The 21,005-nt window shown below is 47.2% G+C and overlaps 1 protein-coding gene across 2 annotated transcripts in view; it reads right to left on the reverse strand.

Moving 5' to 3' along the window:
• Window positions 1-21,005, reverse strand: part of LOC112230813 (LHFPL tetraspan subfamily member 2a protein) — a 74,495-nt gene that overhangs the window by 12,252 nt on the left and 41,238 nt on the right. For both annotated transcript variants that reach the window (XM_024397145.2, XM_024397144.2), the window contains one exon: window positions 1,512-2,526. In XM_024397145.2, the coding sequence (XP_024252913.1) occupies window positions 1,512-1,932 (421 nt within the window). In that variant the 5' untranslated portion in view covers window positions 1,933-2,526. The remainder of the gene's footprint in view (window positions 1-1,511; window positions 2,527-21,005) is intronic.

Below are 21,005 nucleotides of genomic sequence, written 5' to 3' on the forward strand. Positions count from 1 at the left end.
TAAAGCACCCTGGACTGACCAGGCAGACAAATAGGAGAAATGTAGTGGACCCTCTGCTAAATGGCACATTTCTCAGTGTAGGAGTGTCGCAAAAATATGATCAATGGCTCATTCGAGAGAAGACGCCCTCCTGAGTTATGACATCGGCCAGTATTGAAATCTGACATGTATGATGGACGTTTTCCCAATCTAAAAATTGTATTCCTATTGACGTCCAGTGTAGTGAGCAACTCTAGCTGCTTCTGGCTCTATTTCTACCTGCTTGAACAGCAATAACTCAGATACACATGAAAAACATGAAATGACCCCGGGAATCGATCGAACATCCCTCAGAGATGCACAAAAACAATATAACATTCAAAATGGATTCATCTTTCCCTTTGGGTTAATGACCTACAGTCAACTCAGACATGGGGCTGAGGGCTGGGGGCATGAAGGAAACGTCTCCCTGCTATTTCTGCTTTCCCCCTCGCCCCCTTTCCTCTTCCTCATCCTCTTCCTCCCAGACCCATAACGAGCAGCTCTGCTTTTCTAATCAGTCCAGCTGTGGAAGTCCTCTGACTACGGCTCAATAGCGACTACAATAACACTGGACCACATTTGGCACTTTCACTAGGTCTGAATGTGGGTTACACTGTTAGGTGGTAACCGTCCACCGGTGTAGGAATCACCTCAATTCATGTTGTGCCAGAAAGTTGTCGTCATACCCAAATTCTAACCTTAACAAATAGTGTGGAAAAGACATCAAATTGATCTTACAGTAGATATGTGTCTGGAGGGCGACTTCACCCTGACCGTCTAAGGAACAAGCATGGGGAAGGAGAGAGGGATGAACGCTCAGAGATTCAGTCGGAACGACCTCACTCTCTCCTATGACTGCCTCCCATAATTCACCGCAGCAGGTCACAGTGACCCCGAGACTCATACAGACACACACACACACACCACACAGGTCACGTGACGTCACCCCCAGCTGACTCAATATGACAAATATTTGGTACCTCGTCGCTCATGGCAACGACCTCAAGAGGGAGGCGCAAGGTTGCTGTGCTTCCCGGATACCCGGATACCCGACCTATAGGGTTAATGGTCACCTAGAGCACACAGACAGCCAGCTGGGAGTAATAGTTAATACACTCTCGGGGGCCTGTGTGTTTGTGTGTGTACGCGTGGGTGTTTGTGTGTGGTCAGCGGGGTCTGATTGCTCTAGTAAATGTTTAAACTCTGAAGGTCAGAGACGGGACAGCAGCACTAAAGGTTAAGATAGATGGGGGCTGAATGTTGGCTGGTCAAACGGCACCCACCCCTTCACAAGCCCCTCTTTCCCTACATCCCAGGGGTTCAACAGTCAGTCAGCTGTGTCTAACTACTACACTGCCCGGTGAAAACTACGAACAACCCCCCCAGGCAACGCAACACCTCGCACAGCAACACTGGAACAAGCGGGCCCTGTGCATTAGCTGTGCGAGGGGCCGCCTGTGCATGTCAATAGGTGTCTCCCTCCGCCTCACCTGCGATGGCCTGCAGCAGTCCACACACGTTGAAGATGCTCTTCTTCATGATGCTCTGGAAGCACATGGTGAAGACGGAGATGAAGGCCACGGCACATAGCAGCAGGATGCCCGCCGCCAGGAAGATGGCCGCCGCCTGCCAGAACCCGCTGGCGATCTCCCCAAAGTGCGCGGCGTACGGCCCACACAGCACGCCGCGCTGCAGGTGGGGCAGCTTGATGCAGCGGCCGTAGATGCCCAGGGTGGGCCGGTAGGCCTCGCCGGCTGCAGTGGCGCCGTGAGGGCTGAAGACGGCGTCCGGTGTCCGGGGGGAGCCCACCAGCCAATCGGTGCTCATGAAGGCGATGAGCTCGCCGAAAGCGACCACGATGCTGAGTAGAGTCCACAGCATGGAGCGACAGGTCACGATCACGTGACACATGGTGGTGTTGACGTTGGCAGTGCGTCTGAAGTGTTCCTGGTGTTTCTGTTCAGTGAAGTTTGACGGGGTTGATTCCGGGAGAGGTGGACTGTCATCCAGGGGTCACACAGGTGGGGTCAAAGGTGAAGGTTCAAGTCCTCAGGGGTCTTCAGGAAGAGGGGAACGGGTGGAGGGAGAGAGCAAAGAATGGGTTCCTGTTGTGACAGAGGTGTGGGAGAGAGTGAACAGTTCCAACGCAGGGAAAGGAGGAAGGAGGAGGAGGAGGGCGGGAGAGGCTGGTTTGGAGGCAGGGCCTGAGGTCAATGATTCACAGTGTCCCTCTCTTTCTCTGCTCTTATCTCCTCCTGATGTGGTTCGGGCACTGCTGTTGTTCTTGTTCCTTCTTTCTGCTCGGTCACTCGATCTTTTCTTTCCGTCCTTCCCACTGTCTTACTCACCCTCTTTCACTTGCTCTCTATCCTGTCTTGTGCGTAGCGAGAAAACAGTATCGCTTTCGTCTTTCTCTCTCTCTCTCGTTCTCTCTCTTCTGGACTCTACATCGTAGTGAAGGCGTGTCTCCAGGGCCAGCCAGCTGGCTTCTCACCAACTACACACCTAGAGAGAGAGAGAGAGAGAGAGAGACAGAGAGACAGAGAGAGAGAGAGAGAGAGAAGGGAAAAGAAAGTGAGGATGTGATCATAATTTATGACATGGTAACAGTGTTGGTATGGAATGTTTACGAAGCCGTGTTTACCGCCTCCCAACTCGCATAACATGTTTAATCACTTTAATCAGCAAACACAAAACGGGGCCATTGACCCACACAGCAGTTTTAATCAACCAATCTTAACTCTAAGACATGTTGTGTCAAACCCAAAGCCCGCAGGCCGCATTCGGCCTGTGACACATTTCTATCAACGATTTGGGTTGTCAATTCATTTTGGCAGACTCCCATACAGCTCGCGAAGAGCTGCACTGACAAGTCACAGCAAGCGCTGCCAACGTGCTGCACGCCAAACGGCAGTGTATTGCCACACCCACACCACTCCTCCCAGACCCCCCTTCTTCTACCAGAACAAAAGTTTAAATGTGTTGTAGGCTAAATGGCCATGTTTCAGTACCAACAGGTCCTTGCAGTATTCTACAGAACATGTCATCTTGATTGTCAATAAGTGAAAAGATAAAGGACTCACACGCCGGTATAAATTACTACTAAAGGACAATAGGACAAGCGAGTATAAAAGAGTCGACAGTCTACTTGATGAAATGACAGCCTGATGGCATCGCAGGGGTGAATTCAATGCCGATGAAGCTGTGTTCGTGTGTCGGGTTTACCGTGGGCAGCGGAGGACAAGTGTACACAGGCCACCGTCCTAGCTAGGACACTAAAACGTTTGTGTGTCGGGTTTACCGTGGGCAGCGGAGGACAAGTGTACACAGGCCACCGTCCTAGCTAGGACACTAAAACGTTTGTGTGTCGGGTTTACCGTGGGCAGCGGAGGACAAGTGTACACAGGCCACCGTCCTAGCTAGGACACTAAAACGTTTGTGTGTCGGGTTTACCGTGGGCAGCGGAGGACAAGTGTACACAGGCCACCGTCCTAGCTAGGACACTAAAACGTTCGTGTGTCGGGTTTACCGTGGGCAGTGGAGGACAAGTGTACACAGGCCACCGTCCTAGCTAGGATGCTAAAACATTTGTGTGTCGAGTTTACCGTGGGCAGCGGAGGACAAGTGTACACAGGCCACCGTCCTAGCTAGGACACTAAAACGTTCGTGTGTCGGGTTTACCGTGGGCAGCGGAGGACAAGTGTACACAGGCCACCATCCTAGCTAGGACACTAAAACGTTCGTGTGTCGGGTTTACCGTGGGCAGCGGAGGACAAGGGTACACAGGCCATCGTCCTAGCTAGGACACTAAAACGTTCGTGTGTCGGGTTTACCGTGGGCAGCGGAGGACAAGTGTAAGGCCACCGTGCTAGGACACTAAAACGTTCATGTGTCGGGTTTACCGTGGGCAGCGGAGGACAAGTGTACACAGGCCACCGTCCTAGCTAGGACACTAAAACGTTCATGTGTCGGGTTTACAGCAGCGGAGGACAAGTGTACACAGGCCACCGTCCTAGCTAGGACACTAAAACGTTCGTGTGTCGGGTTTACCGTGGGCAGCGGAGGACAAGTGTACACAGGCCACCGTCCTAGCTAGGACACTAAAACGTTCGTGTGTCGGGTTTACCGGAGGACAAGTGTACACAGGCCACGGTCCTAGGTAGGACACTAAAACGTTCATGTGTCGGGTTTACCGTGGGCAGCGGAGGACAAGTGTACATAGGCCACCGTCCTTGCTAGGACACTAAAACGTTTGTGTGTCGGGTTTACCGACAGCAGAGGACAAGTGTACACAGGCCACCGTCCTAGCTAGGACACTAAAACGTTCGTGTGTCGGGTTTACCGTGGGCAGCGGTGGACAAGTGTACACAGGCCACCGTCCTAGCTAGGACACTAAAACGTTCGTGTCGGGTTTACGGGTTTACCGACAGCGGAGGACAAGTGTACACAGGCCACCGTCCTAGCTAGGACACAAAAACGTTTGTGTGTCGGGTTTACCGTGGGCAGCGGAGGACAAGTGTACACAGGCCATCATCCTAGCTAGGACACTAAAACGTTCATGTGTCGGGTTTACCGTGGGCAGCGGAGGACAAGTGTACACAGGCCACCGTCCTAGCTAGGACACTAAAACGTTCATGTGTCGGGTTTACCGTGGGCAGCGGAGGACAAGTGTACACAGGCCACCATCCTAGCTAGGACACTAAAACGTTCGTGTGTCGGGTTTACCGTGGGCAGCGGAGGACAAGGGTACACAGGCCATCGTCCTAGCTAGGACACTAAAACGTTCGTGTGTCGGGTTTACCGTGGGCAGCGGAGGACAAGTGTACACAGGCCACCGTCCTAGCTAGGACACTAAAACTTTTGTGTGTCGGGTTTACCGTGGGCAGCGGAGGACAAGTGTACACAGGCCACCGTCCTAGCTAGGACACTAAAACGTTCGTGTGTCGGGTTTACCGGAGGACAAGTGTACACAGGCCACGGTCCTAGGTAGGACACTAAAACGTTCATGTGTCGGGTTTACCGTGGGCAGCGGAGGACAAGTGTACATAGGCCACCGTCCTTGCTAGGACACTAAAACGTTTGTGTGTCGGGTTTACCGACAGCAGAGGACAAGTGTACACAGGCCACCGTCCTAGCTAGGACACAAAAACGTTTGTGTGTCGGGTTTACCGTGGGCAGCGGAGGACAAGTGTACACAGGCCACCGTCCTAGCTAGGACACTAAAACGTTCATGTGTCGGGTTTACCGTGGGCAGCGGAGGACAAGTGTACACAGGCCACCGTCCTAGCTAGGACACTAAAACGTTCATGTGTCGGGTTTACCGTGGGCAGCGGAGGACAAGTGTACACAGGCCACCGTCCTAGCTAAGGACACTAAAACGTTCGTGTGTCGGGTTTACCGTGGGCAGCGGAGGACAAGGGTACACAGGCCACCGTCCTAGCTAGGACAATAAAACGTTCGTGTGTCGGGTTTACCGTGGGCAGCGGAGGACAAGTGTACACAGGCCACCATCCTAGCTAGGACACTAAAACGTTCATGAGTCGGGTTTACCGTGGGCAGCGGAGGACAAGTGTACACAGGCCACCGTCCTAGCTAGGACACTAAAACGTTCATGTGTCGGGTTTACCGTGGGCAGCGGAGGACAAGTGTACACAGGCCACCGTCCTAGCTAGGACACTAAAACGTTTGTGTGTCGGGTTTACCGTGGGCAGCGGAGGACAAGTGTACACAGGCCACCGTCCTAGCTAGGACACTAAAACGTTCGTGTGTCGGGTTTACCGTGGGCAGTGGAGGACAAGTGTACACAGGCCACCGTCCTAGCTAGGACACTAAAACGTTTGTGTGTCGGGTTTACCGTGGGCACCGGAGGACAAGTGTACACAGGCCACCGTCCTAGCTAGGACGCTAAAACGTTTGTGTGTCGAGTTTACCGTGGGCAGCGGAGGACAAGTGTACACAGGCCACCGTCCTAGCTAGGACACTAAAACGTTCGTGTGTCGGGTTTACCGTGGGCAGCGGAGGACAAGTGTACACAGGCCACCATCCTAGCTAGGACACTAAAACGTTCGTGTGTCGGGTTTACCGTGGGCAGCGGAGGACAAGGGTACACAGGCCATCGTCCTAGCTAGGACACTAAAACGTTCGTGTGTCGGGTTTACCGTGGGCAGCGGAGGACAAGTGTACACAGGCCACCGTCCTAGCTAGGACACTAAAACGTTCGTGTGTCGGGTTTACCGTGGGCAGCGGAGGACAAGTGTACATAGGCCACCGTCCTTGCTAGGACACTAAAACGTTTGTGTGTCGGGTTTACCGACAGCAGAGGAGAAGTGTACACAGGCCACCGTCCTAGCTAGGACACAAAAACGTTTGTGTGTCGGGTTTACCGTGGGCAGCGGAGGACAAGTGTACACAGGCCACCGTCCTAGCTAGGACACTAAAACGTTCATGTGTCGGGTTTACCGTGGGCAGCGGAGGACAAGTGTACACAGGCCACCGTCCTAGCTAGGACACTAAAACGTTCATGTGTCGGCTTTACCGTGGGCAGCGGAGGACAAGTGTACACAGGCCACCGTCCTAGCTAGGACACTAAAACGTTCGTGTGTCGGGTTTACCGTGGGCAGCGGAGGACAAGGGTACACAGGCCACCGTCCTAGCTAGGACAATAAAACGTTCGTGTGTCGGGTTTACCGTGGGCAGCGGAGGACAAGTGTACACAGGCCACCGTCCTAGCTAGGACACTAAAACGTTTGTGTGTCGGGTTTACCGTGGGCAGCGGAGGACAAGTGTACACAGGCCACCGTCCTAGCTAGGACGCTAAAACGTTTGTGTGTCGAGTTTACCGTGGGCAGCGGAGGACAAGTGTACACAGGCCACCGTCCTAGCTAGGACACTAAAACGTTCGTGTGTCGGGTTTACCGACAGCGGAGGACAAGTGTACACAGGCCACCGTCCTAGCTAGGACACAAAAACGTTTGTGTGTCGGGTTTACCGTGGGCAGCGGAGGACAAGTGTACACAGGCCACCATCCTAGCTAGGACACTAAAACGTTCATGTGTCGGGTTTACCGTGGGCAGCGGAGGACAAGTGTACACAGGCCACCGTCCTAGCTAGGACACTAAAACGTTCATGTGTCGGGTTTACCGTGGGCAGCGGAGGACAAGTGTACACAGGCCACCGTCCTAGCTAGGACACTAAAACGTTAGTGTGTCGGGTTTACCGTGGGCAGCGGAGGACAAGTGTACACAGGCCACCGTCCTAGCTAGGACACTAAAACGTTCGTGTGTCGGGTTTACCGGAGGACAAGTGTACACAGGCCACGGTCCTAGGTAGGACACTAAAACGTTCATGTGTCGGGTTTACCGTGGGCAGCGGAGGACAAGTGTACATAGGCCACCGTCCTTGCTAGGACACTAAAACGTTTGTGTGTCGGGTTTACCGACAGCAGAGGACAAGTGTACACAGGCCACCGTCCTAGCTAGGACACAAAAACGTTTGTGTGTCGGGTTTACCGTGGGCAGCGGAGGACGTGGGCAGCGGAGGACAAGTGTACACAGGCCACCGTCCTAGCTAGGACACTAAAACGTTCATGTGTCGGGTTTACCGTGGGCAGCGGAGGACAAGTGTACACAGGCCACCGTCCTAGCTAGGACACTAAAACGTTTGTGTGTCGGGTTTACCGTGGGCAGCGGAGGACAAGTGTACACAGGCCACCGTCCTAGCTAGGACACTAAAATGCAAAGGAGAGGCATGTAGGCCTCTTACAGCAACATTTGAGTAGTAGGCCTAGGGCTGGCTACTCCACTACAAGACCTTGAGATTGCACCATACACCAACGCTGCATTCAACCGTACTGGCCATGCATTCAACCGTACTGGCCATGCATTCAACCGTACTGGCCATGCATTCAACCGTACTGGCCATGCATTCAGTGCGAAACGAAAATGAAAAAGAGGTTTTAAGTTTATGCTTTACAACTACCATGTTTTTGTTATTTGGAGTTAAACACCTTTCGATTCGGGTCACACCTGCAAGCATAGCAGCAAAGGACAATATTATGCACACCTGCAAGCATAGCAGCAAAGGACAATATTATGCACACCTGCAAGCATAGCAGCAAAGGACAATATTATGCACACCTGCAAGCATAGCAGCAAAGGACAATATTATGCACACCTGCAAGCATAGCAGCAAAGGACAATATTATGCACACCTGCAAGCATAGCAGCAAAGGACAATATTATGCACACCTGCAAGCATAGCAGCAAAGGACAATATTATGCACACCTGCAAGCATAGCAGCAAAGGACAATATTATGCACACCTGCAAGCATAGCAGCAAAGGACAATATTATGCACACCTGCAAGCATAGCAGCAAAGGACAATATTATGCACACCTGCAAGCATAGCAGCAAAGGACAATATTATGCACACCTGCAAGCATAGCAGCAAAGGACAATATTATGCACACCTGCAAGCATAGCAGCAAAGGACAATATTATGCACACCTGCAAGCATAGCAGCAAAGGACAAATATCATTGATCTCTTATTTTGTATTAATATGTATTAAAAAAATGTTACATACAGAATCCTATTGTAGAGGGATATATTTTTTCCAAATAAAACAACGGACAGTTTGGGTCGCAGTTTGTGGACAAGTTTTTTTTTCCCGTTAGGCTATGTCTGGCCCACGAATTCGTTGTGGCCCCCCCCCCAATATGGCCCGGGCACTGATTGAGTTTGACACCCCTGCTCTTAGAGTGGCGTAGCCGTGGTGAACGAGAACAACGGTGAATAAAACATACACAGACAGAGGGCTTGAGAGTCAACAACCTCCTGTCAGGCTTAAACAAAGCCAGACCTGGAGAGGAAGAGGGGAGGAGGAAGAGACGGAGGAGGTCGAGAGAGAGAGAGAGAGAGGAGGCCTGGTCACACAGATGTCTAGATGTGTGTCAGTGTTCGTTTGAAGTGGGGCCTCCTCTCCTTTCTGAGTGTCTTCATGTCGGAGAGCCCGGAGGAACCCGGCTGCTCTGCTCTCTGTTTTGGTTTCCCCCCGCAGAGCTCCGTGACTCACGGGGTCAGAGAGGAGAGATGTGGAAAGAAGGGATGATGGATTCTTTGACAAATGGATGCAGACGGAGGGAAAAAAACAAACGCCAGTCTCAGATGAAACAACCCGCGCCGCTGACCTACGGTCAGTTACCAGCTGATAGCAGCTCGGCTCTCCAACCGCCGCGGAGCTAACACATAACAGATCTAGAATCAGCCTGCTTGAGATAACCCTGCTGACACAGTCCATTTATAAACACCAGCACTACAGAACCCCAGTGTCACCATCACATAAAAGCTACAAAAACACTACCAGCACATATCCCAGTGACATGAACATGTCATAAGCTCTATCAATGTCAGCGGGGGTAACCCCAGGGGGGGTAACTCCAGGGGGCGGGGGTAACCCTATTTCACTATCCCTATCTCTATCTCACAACAACACCGTCATCTCGCAGAGTCTGTCACTCGGTGGAGAGTTGAATAGATAACCTAGTGACACTCTGACTGTCTCCCATCTAACAACGCACCATTCACTACCATCACTAGAAGGCTGTGGGATAACGAGCCGTGACATCATTTCACAACTCGGCCATTCCACACACCATCTCTAAACAGGAACCAGATAGCTGACCCACAGGGCTTTGGTTTCACAGCATGGCCGTTAAAGCGAATAGACAATAAATAAAGCATGTCAACAGACTAGAGCTGAGGGATTTGTGTTGTTTTGAGGTCGGTTCCGTTTGGGGTTTGATTATTTACAGCATCATGTGGGTGGAATGCTGTAACAACACTGAATCAAACGATAACAAAATAAAACTAGTCCCAAGATGGTAGTGACAGCCCCTTACTGCGTATCACTAATTAACTATAATGTATTCACACTTTGCTTTCATGAAATATTTGTTTTATTTTATGACTTTATTATTTCATTCCAAGTCATCATCTCATGCCTATAGAGCTGCTGCCTACGCTGTCTGCCCAAAAAATCACTATTTTAGTAGTTCTTCAAAGTAAATAGGACATACTTTTATGACTGCAGAATACCAAACTATCAATCACTTAGATCATGTATTTTTCAGGCTCGTGAAGCAACTGCTCTCCATCATTCTCTCCTCAGTCTCCTTGTCTGCTTCTCACAGACCGGACAAGTTTAAGTTGGTGCGCAATGGATTATGGTCATTGTAGTTAATTACCACGTTTCCTTGCAGAATATTGGCCTGTTGGAAACTACAACTCCCCATTACATCCCACAGTTCAGGCTTGACGTGATTTATCTCCACAGAAAACGAACTGGATGGAATAAACCGACGTCTTCTGTTATCTAACTGTTAGTTTACCTAAAAACACATGTTAATGTACAGTCCAACTTGGCACATAGACACTAACAATAAGGCAGCTTAGCAGGCCATGTGAACCACCATATGAATGTAATAAAGCACAGCAAGGAGATCATGCTACAGAACATCAATGCTGCAGTAAACGACTGGAACGTAAAAGCTGCTGGCTTAGAAACCACATGTTGTATTAAACAGTTGATGAGCCCAGCGTCACGTTTTGATGGCTTCCTCCTCAGGCCAGGCTGAGGCTTCTCACTGGGCCTCTGGATCTCAACGAAGTATCTGGGTCTACTGGGAATCTCTCACTCTCTCATAACTCATCTGACAGCTGAGTGGATCCTTCCAGGGTGACATTTCGGCCTTTCCCAGGAGTGAATATGGGAATGTTGGATCTGGAGCAAGAGCTGAGTTCATAACTTCATCTGCGTGGAACTTTTAAAGGGTCAGAGGAGGACGCACCTTGTCACACACACACACACACACCCCTGGAAGGACGGGGATTTTTTTATTTATTTTGAAGTCGAAAACACTTTCCTGAGTGTGCTGAAAAGAACACCACTTACATAAGGTTCTACCTTCTCAGCAGGCTCACTAACTAGCGCTGCGTTTTCCATCAAACAACTCCAGTCATGAGTGCAGACTCCTGAGCACATCAGTGAGTAGTAAAACTGTGTCTGGTATCGTGAAACACTGAGACTGGAGAGATGATCGCACACACAGACCTTTTTCCTCTGTTCTCTGAACCGCTACCTTCCCCCTCTCCCTCCCGCCCTTGCTTCCACCTTCCCTCCCTCACCAGCTCATGGGAATCCCTAAGCCCGTTCCTGGACAGTGTGTGGGGAGTGGGAGGGAGGGCCGGTGTGGGAGAGTCTGGGGGAACATGAGGCCAGGCAGTCTGGGGAGCCGGGTAAGGAGCGAAGCGGCTCGTGGAGCGGCCTGGAGCAGAGCCAGGGGCCAGTGGTAACTAGGGCTGTTGCCGTGGCCGTATTACTGCCACACTCATGAAGGCAGTCAAATTCCACATGACCGTTTAGTCATGGTAATTAGGCTTCTCCAAGCTCTGATGCTGCTGATGGTCATTAGTAGCCAACCAAACTTGCTAACTGCCTGGTACTCAGCACTCTATTGTCCCTCTAATCACTCTGACATCAATGCAAATGTCGTCGAAAATCTAATCAAACACTTCATGACAGCCCATGAGCTCATATTGCGCAACATTTCTATAGGCCATGCAATTGCGCAAGAAAATAGAGTGATGGCCTCTATTAAAAAGAGGAGGATCCCATCAGCTTTCTATAGGCTAGGCCTCCTATATTTATTTCTCAACTTAAGCAAATATTAAGCACATTGCTTATCTTTACAACAGGAGTATAGCCTACCTGGCTGGTATGAACATGAATCACGGGAAAAGCGTCCTCTATTTGCTATTTAAGTACATAGATGACAGGTTTATGATAATAGTATATGCTAAATTCTAACACATTTCACACATATATTATGTAGTATATGTAAAGACAAGATTAAACCAAGAATAGTGTGATGGGTGACAATATTAGCCTATCACTTATATATATATATATAAATATATTATCACTTGTGAATGATGCCCAGCCAGGCAAGAAACAATGTATTTTTTCCCCCCGAATAGTCGCTCGCCTCATGTAGCCTAGCACATAGGCCTATAAGTTTTGATAAGGTTTGTATCACAACTAAAGTGGTCAAATAACTAGTAGTCTGTGTGTGGAAGCCAGGAGATGCTAAATGTGTTTATGTTAATTAACGGTCAATTACCCTGAGACCAACAGTTATTTGCTTGACAATCGCCGGCTGACGAAATTTCGTGACCGCCACAGCCCTACAAGTGGTGACGCGTGTGCTGCCTACGCTCTGAACCTCCTGGTCGTTTCGGTCACACGGCCCCCACGGACAGGGTTAGTCTGCTCTGCTATGAGGTCACACTCCCTTTAGGGGGGCTTAGTGTGTGTGTTTAATTCATTATGCCTGAGCTAGGGAGATGATACAATGACAGCATACTGACATTTTGACCTCTGTTATCCTGTTGAAATATCAACAGCCCCCATGGCTTTCCTCCCTCACTTTCATTCTCCTCTCTTCTTCCACTAAAGAGACAGAATGACCCAGATCTGTGGGTGGCTAGCGACTGTGTGTCGCGTGGTGTGTTTCCAAGTCTGGTGAGGTCATAAGAACAGGCGTAGGATTAGAGTGACTTTTATTCAATCGCAAATGTGCTTATTAACTAACTAAACACACGCAAACAGTCCCGACGACCTCAACCGGACAGGATTAGTCACTGTCTTGATGCAAAACAACGTTTCCAGTAACTCTTTCTACTTTTCTACACACACACACACACACACACACACACACACACACACACACACACACACACACACACACACACACACACACACACACACACACACACACACACACACACACACACACACACACAGAGAGAGACACAGACACACACACACACACACACACACAGAGACACACACACACACACACACACACACACACGCACACATGGACAAACACATGCGCACACTCAAAGACACGCACGCCAGGTCGTTCTAGTTCATAGTTGAGTCAGTCTCTTGAAACAAAAACCTGTAGATGTTCTGACACCTGTGATGTTCCACAGACTCCAGTTCAAACAGCGCCAAGAGGAATGATTCTGGCTCAGTCATGCACTGAGACACTCTGAGGCAGAGGTCAAACGTTAGCTGGCCAGTTGCAAAGACTAATTCCTCATTGACACACAGACACACAGACACACAGACACACACACACAGACACAAACACACATACACACAGACACACACACACACACACACACACACACACACACACACAGACACACAGACACACAGACACACAGACACACAGACACACAGACACACAGACACACAGACACACAGACACAAACACACAGACACACAGGCACACACACACACACACACACACACACACACACACACACACACACACACACACACATGGATGTTGTTTAAAAACACTTAGAAAGCAGAAAGGATCTGAAGCAGCTGGAGGTAGGTACACAGGGCAGGACCAACTGACCTGCTTTGAAGCTTAGGCCACTTGGCCTTTGACTCCAACCGGCAGGGGTGCCTGATTGCAGTGCGCATGTGTGTTTGTGTGTTTGTTGGAGGGGATAGATAGAAGAGACAGATAGAGCATTGAATTGACAGAGACATAGGGACAGAGACAGAAACAGAGAGACAGACAGATAGACAGAGGGTCAGAGAGAAACAGAGACAGAGACAAACAGAGGGACAGAGAGAGAGAAACAGAGAGACAGATGGGTAGAGGGACAGAGAGACAGATGGGTAGAGGGTCAGAGAGAAACAGAGACAGACAGAGGGACAGAGAGAAACAGAGACAGAGGGACAGAGAGAAACAGAGACAGACAGAGACAGAGGGACAGAGAGAGAAACAGAAACAGATGGATAGAGGGTCAGAGATAAACAGAGACAAACAGAGGGACAGAGAGACAGATGGGTAGAGGGTCAGAGAGAAACAGAGACAGACAGAGGGACAGAGGGACAGAGACAGAGAGAATTAGAGACAGACAGAGACAGAGGGACAGAGAGAGAGACAGAGACAGAGGGACAGAGATAGAAACAGAGAGACAGATGGATAGAGGGTCAGAGATAAACAGAGACAGATAGAGGGACAAAGAGACAGAGAGACAGAGGGACAGAGAGAGAAACAGAGAGACAGATGGATAGAGGGTCAGAGATAAACAGAGACAGACAGAGGGACAAAGAGACAGAGAGACAGAGGGACAGAGAGAGAAACAGAGAGACAGATGGATAGAGGGTCAGAGATAAACAGAGACAGACAGAGGGACAAAGAGACAGAGAGACAGAGGGACAGAGAGAGAAACAGAGAGACAGATGGATAGAGGGTCAGAGACAGACAGAGGGACAGGGACAAGAGAGACAGAGACAGAGGGACAGAGAGAGAAACAGAGAGACAGATGGATAGAGGGTCAGAGACAGAGGGAGGGACAGAGAGACAGAGACAGAGGGACAGAGAGAGAAACAGAGAGAGACAGATAGACAGAGGGTCAGAGAGAAACAGACAGAGACAGAAAAGTGATGAGAGGAGAAGTGGACAAGTCTGGGCATGTCTGGTCTAGGGATGGGCATGACTCGATCTTTAACCAGAGATCAAATATTTTTCTAATACTGTCAAACTATTTGTTGGAATGTGCTTTGTGTCTGCCCGAACGGGCAACTGCAAATATGTCCTGATTAAATTAGTAAAAAATTAAGACAGCGTGAATTTGCTTTGACTCTAGTGTTCCATTTTTCTGTTTTTCCATTTGCGGGTCACAACAGAAAAGGAACCAAGCCAAGCGTCACACAGTTCTCCTCCCTAAGTTCCGACCGCTCCCTCTACAGACGCTGCTTGAGCACGCACACAAGCTCACGTTAGGCCTACAGAAAGAAATGCCTATCAAATCTATGGAACTGAAGGGATACACGAGCTGCATTCCAAATGACACGTTTTGTTTTATCACAAATTCTAAATGGATTTTGAAGTGGGGAAATACAGTGCTGTGATAAATGATTTACCCTCTTTCCAGTTTTCTATAACCTGAGTGAAGAAATAACACAACAATTACATACTTATTTCATTTATTTCATAAACAAAGTTATGGAACACCCAATGCCCCTGTGTGAAAAAGTAATTGCCCCCTTACACTCAATAACTGGTTGTGCCTCCTTTTAGCTGCAATGACTCCAACCAAACGCTTCCTGTATTTGTTTATCAGCCTCTCACGTCGCTGTGGAGGAATTTTGGCCCACTCTTCCATGCAGAACTGCTGTAACTCAGCGACATTTGTGGGTTTTCACGCATGAACTGCTGGTTTCAAGTCCTGCCACAACATCTCAATTGGGATTAGGTCTGGACTTGGACTAGCCAATCCAAAACTTCATATGTGTTGCTTTTGAACCATTTTCATGTAGATTTGTTTTGTGTATTTTGGATCAATATTTTGCTGCATGACCCAGCTGCACTTCAGCTTCAGCTCATGGACAGATGGCCTGACACTCTCCTGTAGAACTCTTTGATACAGAGCAGAATTCATGCTTCCTTCTATTGACCTTTCCACACGTGAGTTCCAAATATCTCTAATGGTCACCCCAGTGTGAGTTGTTTTATGAGCAGGATGTCAGAATGAACTCACTGTTACAACATTTTTACGCAACAGGAGAGTTAACCTGCGCTGCCCTCAAACCAAGACGCTGTCTGCTAATTATCTATAGGCTAATATCAACTTGTGGATTTGAAATCATTTTCAAACAAGTTTAATTTTCTGACAACAGTTTGAATTGAGGTGTGTTCCGCCTCCACATAAATTCACATAGAAGTAGCCCATTTCACTGTTGCGGACAATTTTCAGTGCATTCGGAAAGTATTCAGACCCCTAGACTTTTTCCACATTTTGTTATGTTACAGCCTTATTCTGAAATGGATTCAAGAGTTTTTTCACCTCATCAATCTACAAACAATACACCATAATGACAAAGCAAAAACAAGTTTTTAGACATTTTTGCAAATGTATTTAAAAATAAATTAAATAAGTATTCATTTGACATTTTACGCAATACTTTGTTGAAGCACCTTTGGCAGTGATTACAGCCTTGAGTCTCCTTGGGTATGACACTACAAGCTTGGTATTTGGGGAGATTCTCCCATTCTACTCTGCAGATCCTCTTAAGCTCTGTCAGGTTGGATGGGGAGCGTCGCTGAACAGCTATTTTCAGGTCTCTCCGGCAATGCTCAATCGGGTTCAAGTCCGGGCTCTGTCTGGGCTACTCAAGGACATTCAGAGACTTGTCCCGAAGCCACTCCTGCATTGTCTTGGCTTGTGCTTAGGGTCGTTGTCCTGTTGGAAGGTGAACCTTCGCCCAAGTCTGAGGTCCTGAGCGCTCTGGAGCAGGTTTTCATCAAGGACCTCTCTTTACTTTGCTCCGTTCATCTTTCCCTCGATCCTGACTAGTCTCCCAGTCCCTGCCGCTGAAAAACATTGCCACAGCATGATGCTGCCACCACCATTCTTCACTGTAGGGATAGCGCCAGGTTTCCTCCAGACTTTGATGCTTGGCATTTAGGCCAAAGAGTTCAATCTTGGTTTCATCAGAGCAGAGAATCTTGTTTCTCATGGTCTGAGAGTCTTTAACCTGTTTTGGAGACTGTTTTTTGTTCGGAATTTCCGATGACTGACATGCTCAAAGTAAACTGCCTGTTACTCAGGCCCAGAAGCTAGGATATGCATATACTTAGTAGCATTGGATAGAAAACATTCTGAAGTTTCTACAACTGTTAAAATAATGTATGTGAGTATAACAGAACTGATATGGCAGGCAAAAACCGAGGAAAATCCATCTGTAGTTTTGTTTTGAGGTCACAGGTCATTTCAGTGCTAGCCTATGGGAAATACAAATAGATAGGACCCAGATTGCATTTCCTATGGCTTCCACTAAATGTCAACAGTCGTTAGAAAGGGTTTCAGGCTTGTCTTTTGAAAAATTAGCAAGTAGTTCGAAAAACTACAAGGTGTCTCTCATTAGAAAAGTCGGCTTGTTTGCGCGTGAATGAGGTGCGCGCTCTTCATTATTTATCTTCCCTATTGAACATACTATTCTCCGTCTTAAATATGATTGTTTATTTAGATATCAGAGTACCTGAGGATTAATTAGAAACATAATTTGACTTGTTTGGACGAACTTTACCAGTAACTTTTTGGATTCGTTTGTATGCATGTTGAACGAGTGGATGACTGAGATTATTGGCGCCAACTTAACATACTTTTTTGGATATAAAGAAGGACTTTTTCGAACAAAACGACCATTCATTGTGTAGCTGGGACCCTTGGGATTGCAAACAGAGGAAGATCTTCAAAGGTAGGTGATTTATTTAATCTCTATCTCTGTAATTTTGTGACGCCTGTGCTGGTTGAAAAAGTATTTTGGTGTGGGACACTGTCCTCAGATAATCCCATGTTATGCTTTCGCAGTAAAGCCTTTTTTAACAAGAAGTTAAGCTTTTAAATGATGTATGACACTTGTATTTTCATGAATGTTTAATATTACGATTTTTGTATTTTGAATTTCACGCTCTACAATTTCACCGGATGTTGTCGTAGGTGTCCCGCTAGTGGTTCATGCACCAAAAGAGATTTTAAGTGCCTTTTGGCAAACTCCAAGCGGGCTGTCATGTGCCTTTTACTGAGGAGTGTCTTCCGTCTGGCCACTCTACCACACAGGCCTGATTGGTGGAGTGCTGCAGAGATGGTTGTTCTTCTGGAAGGCTCTCCCATCTCCAAAGAGGAACTCTGGAGCTCTGTCAGAGTAACCATTGGGTTCTTGGTCACATCCCTGACCAAGGCCCTTCTCCACCGATTGTAAAGATTGGCTGGGCGACCAGCTCTAGGAAGAGTCTTGGTGGTTCCAGACTTCTTCCATTTAAGAATGATGGAGGCCACTGTGTTCTTGGGGACCTGCAAAGCTGCAGAAATTTGTTGGTACCCTTTTCCAGATCTGTGCCTCGACATAATCCTGGGCTCCCAAGTGGTGCAGCGATCTAAGGCACTGCATCTCAGTGCTAGAGGCGTCACTACAGACACCCTTGTTCGAATCCAGGCTGTATCACAACCGTCCATGATTGAGAGAACCCATAGGGCGGCGCACAATTGGCCCAGCATTGTCCGGGTTTGGCCGTAGGCCGTCATTGTAAATAACTGACTTACCTAGCTAAATAAAGGTTACATTTAGACAAAATATAGACAGGTGAAAATCGACCTCATGGCTTGGTTTTTGCTCTGACATGTCCGGTCAACTGTGGGACCTTATATAGACAGGTCTGTGCCTTTCCAAATCATGTCCAATCAATTAAATTTTGATTCAATCCACCACAGGTGGACTCAAATCAAGTTGTAGAAACATTTCAAGGATGATCAATGGAAACATGATGCACCTCAGCTCAATTTCAAGTCTCATAGCAAAGGGTCTGAATATTTATGTAAATAAGATATTTCTGTTTTTTTTGTTTTTTTATACATTTGCCAAGAAATTCTAAAAACCTGTTTTCCCTTTGTCATTTTGGGGTATTGTGTGTAGATTGATGAGGGGGATGAATCAATTTTAGAATAAGGATGTAACATAACAAAATGTGGAAAAAGGGAAGGGGTCTGAATACTTTCTGAATGCAATGAATGTTCGAGGATTTACTGAACTGGACAAACTTATCTCTTTGATGAAAGCTCAACCACCTCCCCTGTGTTTCCTCAGATCATGTATGCAGACATTTGTACAGCACAAGCTTTTTCCCCCTGGCACATTTTCTGGCTGGCGCTCGCATTGCCTTCATTGTTGTTTTCCTTACAAATAACTTTGGATATGTGAGCTTTCCTATCAAAGTAAATGCCTTATTGTCTGTATATCGTGTTGTCGTTTCTACTGTAGCATAAAGTATGTATGTATGGAGCATAATGTATTTACTGTTTTATTCACGTTTTCAATTACTGGTGACAAATCATGCATTCCGATTCCTGCATAGATTGTAATGACGACACACCCCCTTGAACATGCATACTGCAAACAGACCCAACTCATCTTGCCTCCTCTTCTTATCTTTAGTTGACCAAACATGGCGGGGCACACAAACTACCCATCGTCTGATTAATTAACATTTTTAGAAAGTGTTTTACTCAATTATATTGATCAATGGTGAGCTCACCCGTGATGTGATGAATTGTCAATAGTCATTTCTATTAGTTAATTCATATTCTGTTAGTTAAATATGACCGCTTGTGTTAGGTCAATCTCCCCTCAGTTAGCGCTAGGACTAATGTAGCCTACATTTTACGGTTTGGATGCTTGTGTCATGCTGTTGCCACTTCTGTGAACACAACATTGTAAGGACTGTTTGTGCAAAATGTTTCTGTGAAAAGAAGTGTGGCCAGCTCCAACGCTGACTCCTGCGTCAATCATAACTGGACGTTCTAAATAAGCCTTCTAATCACACCGGGTTGAGCGCACGCTGCAGGTGACCACTGTAGAATGATCCTACCCGTGTGTTGGTACGCGTCAAAGGGTTCAGGCAAGTCGTTCAGGTCCTGAGGCAACAACGATTCCCAAGCCATCACACTGCCACCACCATGCTTGACCATTAGTATGAGGTTCTGACAGTGGAATGCAGTGTTCCGTTTTCGCCAGACATAATGTGATCCATGTCATCCAAAAAGTTGACTCAGGTTTGCCAAAAAAGCACCTGGATGATCATCAAGACTCATGGAAGAATGTTCTATGGACAGATGATTCAAAAGTAGAACTTTTTGGACGAGTGCCACTGCTGAGGTTACTGCCTTTTGAAGATTGTGTTCCATGATATAATATCACCAGTTGATATTCCGATTTCAATAAATCAATCTTAAATAGCACTTTTTGTATTGACTGAATACACACTACTTCAAAAGTTTGGGGTCACTTAAAAATGTCCTTGTTTTTTAAAGAAAGGCACATTTTGTCCATTAAAAGAACATTCAATTGATCAGAAATACAGTGTAGAGATTGCTAATGTTGCAAATGACTATTGTAGCTGGAACGGGCAGATTTTTTTATGGAATATCTAAATATCTACATATACATACAGAGGCTCATTGTCCGCAACCATTACTCCTCTGTTCCAATGGCACGTTATGTTAGCTAATCCAAGTTTATAATTTTTAAAAGCCTTCATTTCTCAGAACAAGAATAGACTGACAAGTTTCAGAAGAAGGTTTCTGGCCATTTTGAGCCTGTAATCGAACCCACAAATGCTGATGCTCCAGATACTCAACTAGTCTAAAGAAGGACAGTTTTATTGCTTCTTTAATCAGGACAACAGTTTTCAGCTGTGCTAACATAATTGCAATTTTGTTTTTTTAATGATCAATTAGCCTTTTAAAATGATAAACTTGGATTAGCTAACACAAAACACAACTGGTATTTTATTTTGCATTCGAGTACTCGAGTATGAAGAACATGCGAGTGCTGGAACAGTCAAAAAGTTCAAAGTCTGGTCAAGCGGAGTATCTGTAACTAAGATAAAACTGTAATATTTGCTTACAGGCAGTGTATAGTGTGTGTAGGAAGGTAATGTTAGGAAAAAGCCTACTTCGATATTCCCCCTAGAGACAGATCAGATAGACCAGACAGGCAGAGCTTCAGTCGTTAGCTATCATGAGCAGAACTTTCCCAGCAGTGTGACTCATGGCAGTGACTGGATTTATGATGTCTATTACCCTCTTTCAGAAGACAGAGGTAGGCTACGATTATTTAGGGATCATATTATTACACACACACACACACACACACACACACTAGTGCTGAGCGATTAGTGCTTTTTGAGGTTGGTTCTGTTTGGGTTGAATGCAGAATAATACAATTCATACAATAAGTTCCATGATGGTAGTGACTGCCCATTACTGCGTATCACTTATTAGCAATCGTGTATTCACATTACTTTACTTGAATAAAATATTTGAATATGTTTA

The sequence above is a fragment of the Oncorhynchus tshawytscha genome, linkage group LG33 (assembly GCF_018296145.1).
Source record: "Oncorhynchus tshawytscha isolate Ot180627B linkage group LG33, Otsh_v2.0, whole genome shotgun sequence".
NCBI lineage: Eukaryota > Metazoa > Chordata > Actinopteri > Salmoniformes > Salmonidae > Oncorhynchus > Oncorhynchus tshawytscha.